Raw genomic sequence first — 12,801 nt, 5'->3', positions numbered from 1 at the left:
ATTGGTGCGGAATGGAGTCGACTTTGTTCACGCCCACAATGGCACAAATCACCCTTTTTTTTTTAAATATTCCAGCTTGTGCGTGCCTGCGAAATTACCAATACCCGGTCCAACACGCCTCGGCGCAAATTTACGCCTTGCAATTTACGCCGAAAATATAGACCTAACATGAGCATCAATTGGTCCAAACACAGACATGCTTACATTATACGGGTGCCCATCCCCAACCGGGATGCCGTGGCACACTGGTGTGCCAAGGAAGATTATCACCGGTGCCGTGGGAAATGATCCAATTTGACTTAATTTGTAGAAAAATGGTCATTTATGTACTGCAAATGAATCTTTGTCCACCTATGCCACCATGTCTGCCACCTTATATTCGATGGCAGGAGGTACAATAAACCTGTGCATCAACCCGTTGCAATTCATACTCCAGAATAAGCCGCTGCTTCCTGTGAGTGTATCAGCTTTGTGTTCAATTAAACAGGCCCGGATTTCACACTAAGTCAATTTGTAAATAAATTCCGACGAAATTGTCATTATCTCGGTATTCAAATGTTGTGTGACATTTTAATTTGGCGATGAACCATGACATTTTTTTCTGATGGAAAACGGATGCCTTGGGTGAACACAAAAACGGGAAACACTACCTTTTACACAGGTCAACCATTTTAAGGTCTTTCTGTGACTTTACGTACTGTATCTATAGACACGTGAAAGAAAAAACACAAGCATTTGTCTTTGCGTTCGCACAGAGTAACCGCAAAGCAAGCCTCTAGGTATGTGTACTCACCGCAGTTTTGGATGTACATGTGGTGCAGCCACATCTTGGAGGCTCCGCTCCTGCAGTAGAGCTGCTGCGTGTGAAGGTTGGCCTCGCCTCGCTCCTGCCACAGCTGGATCCAGCGGATGTTGCAGCCGCAGTCGAACACCACGCCGTCCAGTCGCCTGCGACCGGCACACACACACACACACACACACACACACACACGCTATTTTTAAAAAGAACAATGCAATTGAACCCATATACATTCGTTCTGGTCGCATGGGCTAACAGAGACGACTGTGCTGCTGCCGCTCTGCCACTATAACCTTTAAATGTAATAACTTGTAGAGTGCATTAGAAAGTATATGCACCACTCACATTTAAGAGGTTGCATCAGCAAGTTTCTTTTCTATAGTCCTCTTAAAATGCTTCCTCAAACTGGAGCATTTATGGAGCATGACTGAGAAATAACTATGTCTGTGATTGAATTAAACTCCTTTACTTTATGAACAGCTTTATTTAACCCGAGTGGCAAACAGTACTTGCATGAATAGATATGTGTAGGCTTACAGAAATGAACGCGTACAGAAGCAAGAATAGTTAGCAACAATGTATGTAAAAACGTGACGATAACTAACACGTGCGGAAACTGGTATGTTATACTATATTAAGAAATTTTTGCAGACCCCCCCAGCAATTATTTTTCCAAAAAAGAGACGAGCATAAATGTCAACAGCGATCCTAATTTTAAAAACGTTCTTATTGTCCAAGATTTGGCCTGATAATATTGACCGCAAATTTACATTTTCATACACTAGTGGGTGTTTTAAAAGTCATCACCGTATCATTATACATCACTGTCAACATTGTTATACTTCCCACTACTGTATACGTTTGAAAGTATTGCCTAGGAACGGCTAATATGAGTTGGAGGGAGCTGTACAAAATTGATAGGATCGTTTTCCAAGTGTAAATATGTCATTTTATCAACCGCTTATAATTCTGTATTCCCAATTATAACAATACATGCCATAGCTACACACCTAGCAATTTATTGAAACAGCTTCTAAATGCCGTTTATGAGAATCCAGAGCATTCCAACCATGCTCAATGGGTGAAATGTCCAGTGAGTATGCTGGCCAATTAAGAATTGTCCTGTTTCACCTCCAGGAATTGTGGAGAGGTCTTTGCAACACGGGGCCGCGCATTATCATGCTAGCAACATTAGGGGATGGAATGCAATGATCAGCCATTTGCAAAGGCCATGTATTGCACCGCATGAGGTAAATGGCGGTCAGACCAAATACTGACTGCTTTTCTGAAAAGTGTTGTTGCAAGAATTGTCAGTAGCACTGTATGTGACAGCGACACGTGCATCAACAATACTGTGCTCTGAATAATTAAGGAAAAGTTGTGTGTTGCAAAGCCAAGCCTTTTCCAAACCGCTTTGGATATTTTCCACATGGAATTGTCAAATTGACTGTTAGATGTGCATCGTCTTCCTTCATTTTTGTAGTTTGAAACAAAAAAAAAAAATGTAAGCTACAAGCCGCAATGTTATGACACAGCGGTCCTCCGAGGGCAATTATTACAGTGGTTTGGTGCACCAGCAGCAATAATAATGACAAAGCGCCTTTCACGGGCTTGTCTGTTAGGAATTGATGTTTTCCCCGGTTATTTCCCGAATGAATGACAATCCAAATTCACTCAAGTGCCCCGGCCAAACTACCTGTCACACAACAGGCTGCGAGTTTATCTGCTGAATGCTGACTAGATGAAAGGTGCGGTGTCGTGCGACCTTCAGAAGTCTCGAAAAATGTGGCCTAAACTCTGAAACTGACTTGTGAAGGATGGAGCTTTCCATCATGAAGGACAACGGCGGTAAGAGCCACAATTATTTACATGTATCAGCTTATCTCTGTCCATTCACATACAGAAACACCCCCCCCCCCCGACCACCATACACACACCATGAGAATGTTTACTTCAACTGACAAATCAACACTAGGACTACCAGAATTTTGAAACGATTAGAACTACGAATGTAGTCATTTTGGCGGATTGAGCTTTGTTGCGCTCTGACAATGACAGCATCGACTAAAACGATTATTACTTGCTGTTCGAGGCTTTGATAAAGGTCTTTTTTAATCAAAATTCTGTTGTGAGTGTATTTCAATGGAAATTATGTCATGAGAAATGAATGAGAAACAGTTGGGGGAGCGCCTGTATTGTCCCGTGCGGCTTTCGCTCTGCGTCCGTGTCAGCTTCTATAAAACATATTAGTTTGTCGCCGAAAGGAAGGAGACTCGTGTCGCAAATGATTTTTGCAGGAAGTAAGTAGGAAGTATGGCACCCGAAACAACTCCGTACCGGAACTCTTTTTCTATGGGGGAATTATGTCAACAAGCACCACATAAGATCATTATTTTATTTATTTCGACTGTCTGGCATGTACTACACCCACAACGTCATGACTATCACATCTAACAGCCTATTTTACCACACAAGACACGGCTCCACCTCCTCCTCGGCAGAGGGACTTTCTTTCTCGGACTCTCTGTGTGTCAGACGGGCAATTCATCCTCAGACTTGTCAATATTTTGAAGCAGATGTAACACCTCCTCTACTCTATAAGATTTTTTTTTTATAGATCATCGTGACCTGCAGCATTTGTCAATGCGGCCACTAGTTGCTATGGAAACCCAGCGGCACCATCCCAGCGCAACGTGCATAAGATTAAAGTGGAAGTCAACCCAAACATATTTTCTTCAAGAATATGTTCTATGCAGGCCCACTAGTTGAAACAAGGCATTCTAATAAATATGAAATATGAGGAGCAAAATCCATCCGTTTTTAGCCATCTCAGGGGGGGCGGCCATTTTGTCACTTCTGTCGACTGAAAATGACATCGCACATCCTCAGGGCTCAGGTAACGACCAATCACAGCTCACCTGTTTCCTGAAGTTGAGCCGTGTTTGGTCGTTACCTGAGCCCTGAGCATCTGTGATGTCTTTTTCAGTCGACAGAAGTGACAAAATGGCCGCCCCCTGAGATGGCTAAAAACAGGTGGATTTTGCTTCTTAACTCATATGCTACAAATGCAATATTAATCAGAATGCCTTGTTTCAACTAATGGGCCTGCATTGAACATATTCTTGAAAACAATAACTATTTTTATATTGTTTAACACCATAAAATTGCACCATGGTAATGAACTATTAGGAAAAGTCAAGCGGCCAGGAGCATCTCGAAAGCAGTCAAAATGACTGCTCTCGTAGTCTCCTAGTGTTAAAAATATCTGACTGCGTCCTCACATACTTTGGCATCCAAACGATCGTGGCTCTGCACCAAGCCTAATGTGTTCTTCCACACGAGTGGTCTGACATTCTCTCATGCCAAAAGTTCAAAGTTGTAGTGTTCAGACCATCAGTCTCGGGCTCCATTAGCAGGCAGGCAGGTGTCATTCGGCTTCTTGCTGAATAAATTTCACCACATTCCTCCTCTGCCACCCTCCTGCGCTTTCCTACGTGCAATTTCCGAGCAACGATTGGCCAATTTTGTCAGGATGAATGCCCATCCAAATGTCCTTGGGAGGGGTCAATAAGCAAGAAAGCATGAATAATGTATGGGATGGTTATATACAGTCTATATGAAGTAATGAGAATAGATTCCCACTGGTGGATCTGACTGGTTCTGAGTGACGAGGACCGAACTTTCTCATGCGCACCATTACTAAATGATGAACCGGAGCTCTGAGAAATGAGCTTTTCAACGGAAGATTACCATTTGTTAGTTGGGAGGTTTGCGCCAAAACTACAGAACCAAGCGTCACAGATATTAGTGGAAGGGCGGAGCTCGGATCAAGAAAGAATCTGGATGCCGATTTAAATGGTCAGCCCTGAAAGGGGTCTGGGTCAATATGCTGCAATTCCAATTAATACGGAAGAAGTATTTGTGAGGAACTACAGTATGTTAGAGAGGTGCACAAATCTACTCAAATGTAATGAGCATAGTCGAAAAGTCCAATAAACGTTTATTACACCTTCAAAGAAACAATCAAAATCTTTACGATGGCTTGTAATGTTTGCTGTGGAGGTAAAACAGAACCTGCACACCGTGTTAGTGTTGTTAGAATATAAATTATATTAAACAGGATGCCCAGTTCAGGTTTGGTTTCTAACTTGCGATATTAGATTTGGAGATGGGCGGTTCTCTTCCACGAGAATGATGGCAGCCGCATCCTGATTGCGAGCCGATTTGTCATTTTTTTGCATGTGACAGATCACGATGTGTGGGAGCGTTTTGGTATCCACACTAAGCAGAAGGGCGAAGTGTACACAACCGTTCAAATTTGAGAGCAATCTAACAATATCTCCAAAAAGAGTTTGCTTTTGAAGAATCATTGGAAATGGCCAAAGTGATCTTAAAAAAGTAGCTTCAAATCCAAATGGCAAACTTCCTGTATCTTTCCAGGCATGGCTTCTTGAGCTTTTGTGGGTCTACAAATGATAGAAATGTCTACCAAATGTCTTATTGCTAAGTGAAATTGCTCTGGCGGCTGAATTAAAGCAAAAAAGGAAAAAAAAGAAAGACAAAAAAAATAAGGTCAACAAATTGATAGTCTGCCCTAGGATTGGCTGGCGACCAGTTCAGGGTGTACCCCGCCAGCAATGAAAGGGCTTCCTGCATTCTTTGGATATGGCTCGTTGAGACCTTATACGTGGGTCTACACATGGCTACTAAATTTCAAGTAGCAATGCTAAATTCATGGGAGATAAAGGAATCCCATTGTTGGTCTTTGCTATGAAAAGGATAGAGAAGTGAACCACGGGGGATCAGAGCTCAGTGGAGCAGGGCAAACAAATCTCCGCCCACATCCCTCCAACCGCCCTATATCCCGCTCTAATGATGCTAATTGCTAATATGAATTACCACTCTTATACATTACACACTGTCCCTCTGGAAATGGTCGATTAGGGCAAACACGCTTCAACAAATAGCTAGATAATGCACTAGAGGAAGATCCATCACCTGATGTGCAATTCTTTATGCCACGGCAATGTATTTCGGGCCATAGTTGGAGAATCCAGATGTTTATGCATATTCATGAGGGACGGCAATTGTCAGCTTTACGGTGCCTGTTTAAAATGACATCAGTCACGAAAGCGGGACGCTCAGACAGAAAGTCGGATGTTTTTTTTAAATTTTGGGCGATGACTGGTTGTGGTTGTCAGACATTAGGCCATGTCAAGCTCTTTTACACCTGCACAGTCAGTGATGACAGTCATCTGTGGGAGTTTGATTGGCCACAGCGGAATATATTAGTCCCGATACCAAGACGACGAAGTCTGCGGAAGGAGGAGCCGCAGATGTTAAAAGGTAGCAGTGCAATTGAAGCCAGACGGTAGACATTATTTTTAAGTCCAGAACTATAAAATAAGTGCCAAATGTTCACCCAGTCAGAAAGTCGCTTTAAGCTGAGTATCAAGTATATCGAATACATGCTTTCACATTTAAAAATGGTCACCAAAAAAGCAACACATTGAATTTGCTCCCTTGAACAAATTCGTAGCTCACTTACCTCATACGTCAAATAATTTTCACCATTTCAAATGACATTAAACCTATTCCATTCCCACCCCAAAAAAAAAAAAAAAAAAAAAACCTACACAATTTTTTGCTATTTGCTAATGAAGAAAAATAGCACAGCATTGTAAACTAGAAAAACATCATACGTAAAATAAATCCCTGCTTTTGCAATGTATAAATGATCAGTGTCTGCCAATGTTCGGGCTCTGTTCTTGTCATAAGGAAAACAATCTGAAAAGCGATTATCGCTGAGCTCTAAGTCCACGGTGTCAGCTTGGATTGATTTCTAGTCACACGAGCACCTCATGAGCACAATCTTAATAGAGAATGCATGGATGGTAATGCACTTTTTCTTTTCTTTACTTGTTTTTTTGTTGTTGTTTTTTTAACAGTGTACAACCCAAGGCATCTTGATTAAGGAGACTGCAAACGAGCAACTGGAAAGCCATCAGATTCCCCGCAGCTGCACTGGCATTCAAATAAAGACTATATTTGAGCGTTTCGTCACGTTCTCGTGTTGCCAACACGCTGCTCTTTAAATGCATTAAGCTTCTCCCCACTTGAGGAGGAGAAGAAGAAGGATAGATGCATGTGGAAATTGATACCAGAACTTCAAGGCAGGAAGGCCAAACTAAAATGGCAGAGCAGGCCGAGATGAGTTCAGTACTGTTTTGATTAACATGGTTTGTTAAGAGGATTAGGACAAAATAAAAACACACACACACAAAAAGAACAACATTTGGTTACGGCACTCTATAAACAGTAAAAACCCAAACTCTGCTAATGAAACTTTTCCATGCGGTCAAAGAATCACAATAAGGACAGGCCTGTTGTTTCATGTCACACTTCTTGAACCAGGAGATAGCCTGCTAACTAACAAATAGATGGACCAACGGAAACTAATTGTTATCTCTTCTTGACGATTAAGTCATAATGGAACGGTTTCCCGCTGCCCGTGAATTAAAAATGGTACAGTCCTGCAGTCTTATGTCATTCACCCTAAACCAGGAAGTAGCCGGCTAGTTGATACACGGATGAACATATACAGTATATTAAAAACGACAACAACAAAACAAAAAAAACTTGGTGCTTCTGTTTTCTCTCTCCTAATACGTTACAATGGAGCCCTGCACTAGATTTGGAAAAAAAAATGGTACAGTCAACCTTATGTCATATTCCCTTAACCAGGAAGTAGCCTGCTAGCTAACAAACGGACAGGCCAAAATAAACTTCATGTTTTTCCTTTTTGCAGTCTGAGAAACAGTGATACACTTCCACGAATCGTCACCTCAGAATCACATATGCAAGTCCTATCATGTCATTCTCTGTGTAGCTACTAGAAAGTAGCCTGTTATCAACTAAATGGACAAGAAAATATGCTTCAGATATAAGGTGGTTGCTAAGTTTTATGCAAATGTAACGAGTCCTTTTAGTTGAAAATAGTAACTTTAGAATGTGCACACGATTTTAGTCGAAATAGTTTCTTTTTTTTTTGTAATAAGTGAGTTTTTCCCGACTCTATATTGCTGCAAATTGATTTCAGCCTGCGCGTGTGGCTTTTAACTTGATCTACACACGCTTTTGTAATTCTCACTCTGCCTACTTTGATGTTTTTCCACCAGCGCGCTCCGTTCTGCTAATAGTTTACCCCCGGTGGCACGGAGCGCTAATAAAACTTGGGGTTCACGTCGTGTAAATTACCTGTCACGCGGCCTTTTAGGAGGCACGCTTAATTTATTATAATCCTAGTAGCAGAGATTACAGGTAGGATCCATTCGCGTTTGGCCGTGTAGTCAAAGAAAAATCCATTTCACAGCACGAGGCAGAGTGAGAGAGCCAAGTTTGACTTTGCATCTAAAGAAGAAGTGCTAACAGAATGAAAGGATTCACCGCCGCTGGGTACAGAATATTCCCCTCTTTCCGAACATAAGACTGCTTCAAATAATCCTCGATCATCCCCTCCCGATGGAAGCCACTGTGGCACGCCTCCACCATCTTATCTTTTTTTTTTTTTTTTTTTTTTTTTTCCTTTTGGTTTAAGGGCACGCAGACAAAGAGGCTGAGACGATGATGTCGCATCGGAGCATTTTCAATGCAAATGCCACTGGTATATAACAACGTGTTTTACAGAAAACATACATAAAATGGCTGCCCCATTGTAAGATATGAGAATGATGGCTGGAAATGCCCAAAATAAACAAACGTTAGCATTGCCTGTTGCTGTGCCTCGCTCTTCTACTTTGCTGCCACTCTATCAATCTCAAATCAATTTGCATCATCGTAACATTCAAGGATGCATGGCCAGGAAAGACAAAATCACACACCCACACTAACGTTACCTTTCCCTGTTGCTCTGTCTGATACTCCACAGTCTCCACTTTACTGCCAAGATTCCCTCAATCTTGATTAAATTTGCATCATTGTAACATTTGAGGATACACAACTAGAAATAATGTAATCAACATAAAATAATCATAGTGATCATGCATGCCAATCCTTTTCCCTGCCTGAGTTGTGGATGCTGCAGTGTTATACTCCACAGTCTCCACTTTGCTACAGAATCCGAATCATATGTATTTACCGAGTACCTGAAGAACACACAAGGAATTTCTCACTGGTGGTTGGAGTCGCTCTGCAGCAAATAAGCCATTAGAACGAAAAATACATTTAGGATATGAACACATAGGTACAAAGAGTCATTGAGCAATGTAAGGGTTCCAGCAGTGCGATAATGCCGATACAATGACAACTGTGCAAATACACCAGAGTCATCACGCAATTTACAGGGTTCCTACGTACGTATGGAAAAGTATGGAATTTAATTTCATACATTTCCATGTCTGGAAAAGTATGTAAAAGGGAAGCTACTGTACGTAGCAATATTTTGTCGCTGTCCTGTGAAAAAACACGCATGTCCAATTTTGTCTTTTTCAAAAGAATAATTTTCACATTAATGGGATGCCTGTAAAGCAGAAAGCCCATTAATGCAAAATAAAATAAATAAATGAAAAAGATGGAAATAAGTGTTTTTCACAGAACAGCGATGATTTGTTTCACAGGCTTTTACGCATACAACATTTTCTAAATACATACTGGCCCATGTTTTTTAAGGCGCATGGAAGCCACGGACGTTGGAAGCGCAGCTAGAATGTTTGTGTGAGAGCGCACAGTGTTATAACATGGTCATCTAGTCGATGCTGATTGGCTCGGAAAACTTTTAATGTGATTAATGTGCCTTGCGATTGACTGGTGATGAATTTGGGGTTTTCCATTCCAAAATCATAGAAAAGGTTTTCAATGATCTTATTACATTTTTTTATATCGCATATGAGTGGGCCTTTTTATAGCCACACTACATAACATCCTTGTTTGTTTTTCTAATAACTAGCGGGCCACGGAACGCCTGCTGATGCCGCCTTTGTCGCTTAATCTGATTGGCTGATTGGTGAATGGCCGCGACGTCAGGACTCTCGCTCGCCCTTGACAGTGTGACTCATTTTCAGCTACTCCGCCTGACACCTCACACATGAAAGTATTTGACGCAAAATGAAATAAAAAATGCTCGCCGCTCATTTGTAGTCTCCCCGTGGTTGCGCGTCTCATGTACGAACAACAAAGGCGCCATTTGTATGCATCCAAGTTGGCCGCTATTGGGGGAAGCGCACATCTGAGACCGTCGTGCTCGCTGAGCCGGAATGAGGGATTTGGTTCTGTGGAGGCTGAGCTTTGCCCCGGCTTGTTATTTGCTGCGTCTTGTCATCCATATCCAAAAATATCTGCTTAACTGATGAACTCGCTTCTCTGCAGCGTGTGAGCTCCAGATGCATTGTGGAAAATAGGCAGCGTAACTCCGTTAACTCTATCGCATTGTCCACAATTACACAGTCTTAAAGTGGTGGAAATTATTTTGGGGGGAATAAATAAAGATCTACGCAAATGTTAAGTCCCATCTCCACCATTAATTACGACTGTACAACGTCAGCATCCACTCGACTTCATACTGCCATGCAGTTGGGACACAAAAATCCACAGATTCTTCATTGAAATAATTGTTGTAAAGTATTTACAGCGATAATTTCATGTATTGCATGTTTTGAAAGCAGCTCCAGTGTAGCTGAAAAAGAAAAAAAAAACGTTCTGCTTGTTTGTTAACGACTAAACATTCAATATTCAAATCATACTTTTTGTACTTCGTTCCTAAGTTGGGGCATGGCAAAGATTGTGTAACAGGCAAATAATGTTTTTACAAAAAAAAAAAAATACTAAATTTTGCTAGTCCGTCATTCGTCAGTCCGTCATTTTCACGACAAACTGAATTGTAATCGTTAGTCCGTCACCCCGTCTGTCAATCTGTCATTTTATCCATCCATCCATTATCAATACCGCTTATCCTCACAAGGGTCGCGGGCGTGCTGGAGCCTATCCCAGCTGTCTTCGGGCATTAGGCGGGGGACACCCCGAATTGGTTGCCAGCCAATCGCAGGGCAATCTGTCATTTCAGTCCGTCAGAAATCCATTGGTCTGTCTGTTTGTCCCCCTCAAAAAAAAGTCAGAAAAGTGATGTTAGTGATGATTACACTGACGGACGAAAACCCACTTCCGTCATCTGTCAGTCCGTCTTTTTTAAAAGGTGTCCCGTCATTCATTAATCGTCAGCAAAAGGGGCGTCCATCAGTGACGGTCCGGTCTGTCGGTCTGACGGAACCCACCTCTGCTTAAATATACCAAGTTATCAACACAAATAAACAAAGTGCTGAGGTATTAGATAAGACTTGTTTAGAACGCCCTGTCGTCGAGTACTATTTCAAACGAGAATGCATCAAGTAATATGCTTGCCGTTGGCATACTCATATATATGAAAGTAAGGTAACAAACTAAGAAAGGCAGTTGGTAAGGGGATTTACATCAGGCCCTGTTTTTCTGTACTATTTCTGATCAAATGCTAAAACGCTAGCAGTTGGTATGCCTGAGTGTGATTGATGCTTGCCAGATAGTGAGCCAGTCATGTAACTACAAAGCGAGGTAGCTGGCTCCCACTTGCCAAACGGTAAGCCAACACCTAATGTTGCAAAATGTCATCTACTAATAATTTAAAATGTCATTAAAAGTACTGGCGGAAATAACTAAGTGTGTTAAATTATCAGCTACAGTAGTCCAAGTGGACAGCTGGTCGGACAGCAAATGTAAAATAAATAAATAAATAAATAAAAAGTTTGTAGTTTTCCAAAAAGGAACAAAGAGGCACTGAGATGATGATGGAGCAACACCAGCAGGGGGTCCCTGCTGGCTGTTTGAATCCCACGCAGGACCAACAAAGAAGAGGAACTAAGCTAATATCTTGAGGCGAATGCTTCAGTTTTGGTTAGCAACAATCGTGCTCAGCAGTTAACTCTTTGATCACCTTGTGTAAACAATCGAGTGGATTGATTACAGTTAAAACACTTTTTTTCCCCCCTGTAGTACTGTACAAAAAATGAGGCGTGTATTTGAGGGAGGTGTTCATTTGTCCTAAATGGAGGCACAAGAATATATCTAGTCTATTTGCAATACATTTTGGTTAGCAAGCCTAGCAGTTAACTCATTAATGTCAGTGTGTAGTCTTGATGAACAGATATGAACAAAGTGGAGTACAGGTATAGGTTGAAAAAAAAAAAAAAACTGACCTGAGCTCACCACATATTTTATTAATGAGTGGAAAAAAAATGAGGCCTCTATATAAGCGAGGCGTATTCATCTCTATTGGACAACGGCAAGAGGGAGGCGCCTGTTAAATAGTCATGAAGTAATGAAGCGTAAATTACACATCACAGCATTTCCTAAACATGGCTTGTGGCTCAAATATTCATAACAAGCATGAACGGGTTACTGGGGGGGGGCGGACCACGTGCTCATTAACCTCGCCTCCCCTCTATTTAATTCTTTTCAATGTGTGTTAAAAGAGTCAACAAATTGGCTCGTAACATCAGCGTATTGCCTTCAGGTTCACTCTTTGTACGAGCACCCCGGAAAAATGAGATGGTCAGTACATCGAAGGCAGACGTTACACGGGAAATAGAATTAAAAAAAACAACGATGCGCGCAATAAGAAAAGGCAAAGAAAAAGCAACTCACAGCTCGGCAAGTTGAAGGTGCTTGAAGAGCTGCCAGGACAGAGTGCTGAGAGGATTCTTTGACAGGTTTCTGCAAGAGAGAGAGAAGGCACAGAGACTAAAATGAGACAAATGGCGCATTCAATGACAGTAGTCCTTGAGCACAACACAACCTCATGTGGCCCTTTTGAGCGCTGCAACTGGCTCCATTTTTGTAGGTTTCCACTTCTGCTTTTTAATTCCCATTGGCTTGCTAGGACTCTGTATGGAACAGCTTCTTTTGTGGGCATTTTTACTTCTTGTCGTTTCTATTTCTCTATAAACATGACATCTGCGGTTGATTTGACTTTACACTTG

At 41.6% G+C, this 12,801-nt stretch overlaps 1 protein-coding gene across 2 annotated transcripts in view; it reads right to left on the bottom strand.

Annotated features, from left to right (window-relative positions):
• The window catches only part of ntrk3b (neurotrophic tyrosine kinase, receptor, type 3b), a 223,785-nt gene that overhangs the window by 94,322 nt on the left and 116,662 nt on the right, over nt 1-12,801 (bottom strand). For both annotated transcript variants that reach the window (XM_086025698.1, XM_086025699.1), the window contains exons 5-6: nt 12,467-12,535; nt 794-948 (exon numbers count right to left, since the gene is read on the bottom strand). In XM_086025698.1, coding sequence (XP_085881824.1) covers nt 794-948; nt 12,467-12,535 — 224 coding nt within the window. The remainder of the gene's footprint in view (nt 1-793; nt 949-12,466; nt 12,536-12,801) is intronic.

The sequence above is a fragment of the Filicampus tigris genome, chromosome 3 (assembly GCF_054856515.1).
Source record: "Filicampus tigris isolate MCC_2025a chromosome 3, RoL_Ftig_1.0, whole genome shotgun sequence".
In the NCBI taxonomy this organism is placed as follows: domain Eukaryota; kingdom Metazoa; phylum Chordata; class Actinopteri; order Syngnathiformes; family Syngnathidae; genus Filicampus; species Filicampus tigris.
The sequence above is the reverse complement of the archived record's forward strand: the minus strand, read 5'-3'. Positions and strand labels throughout refer to the sequence as shown.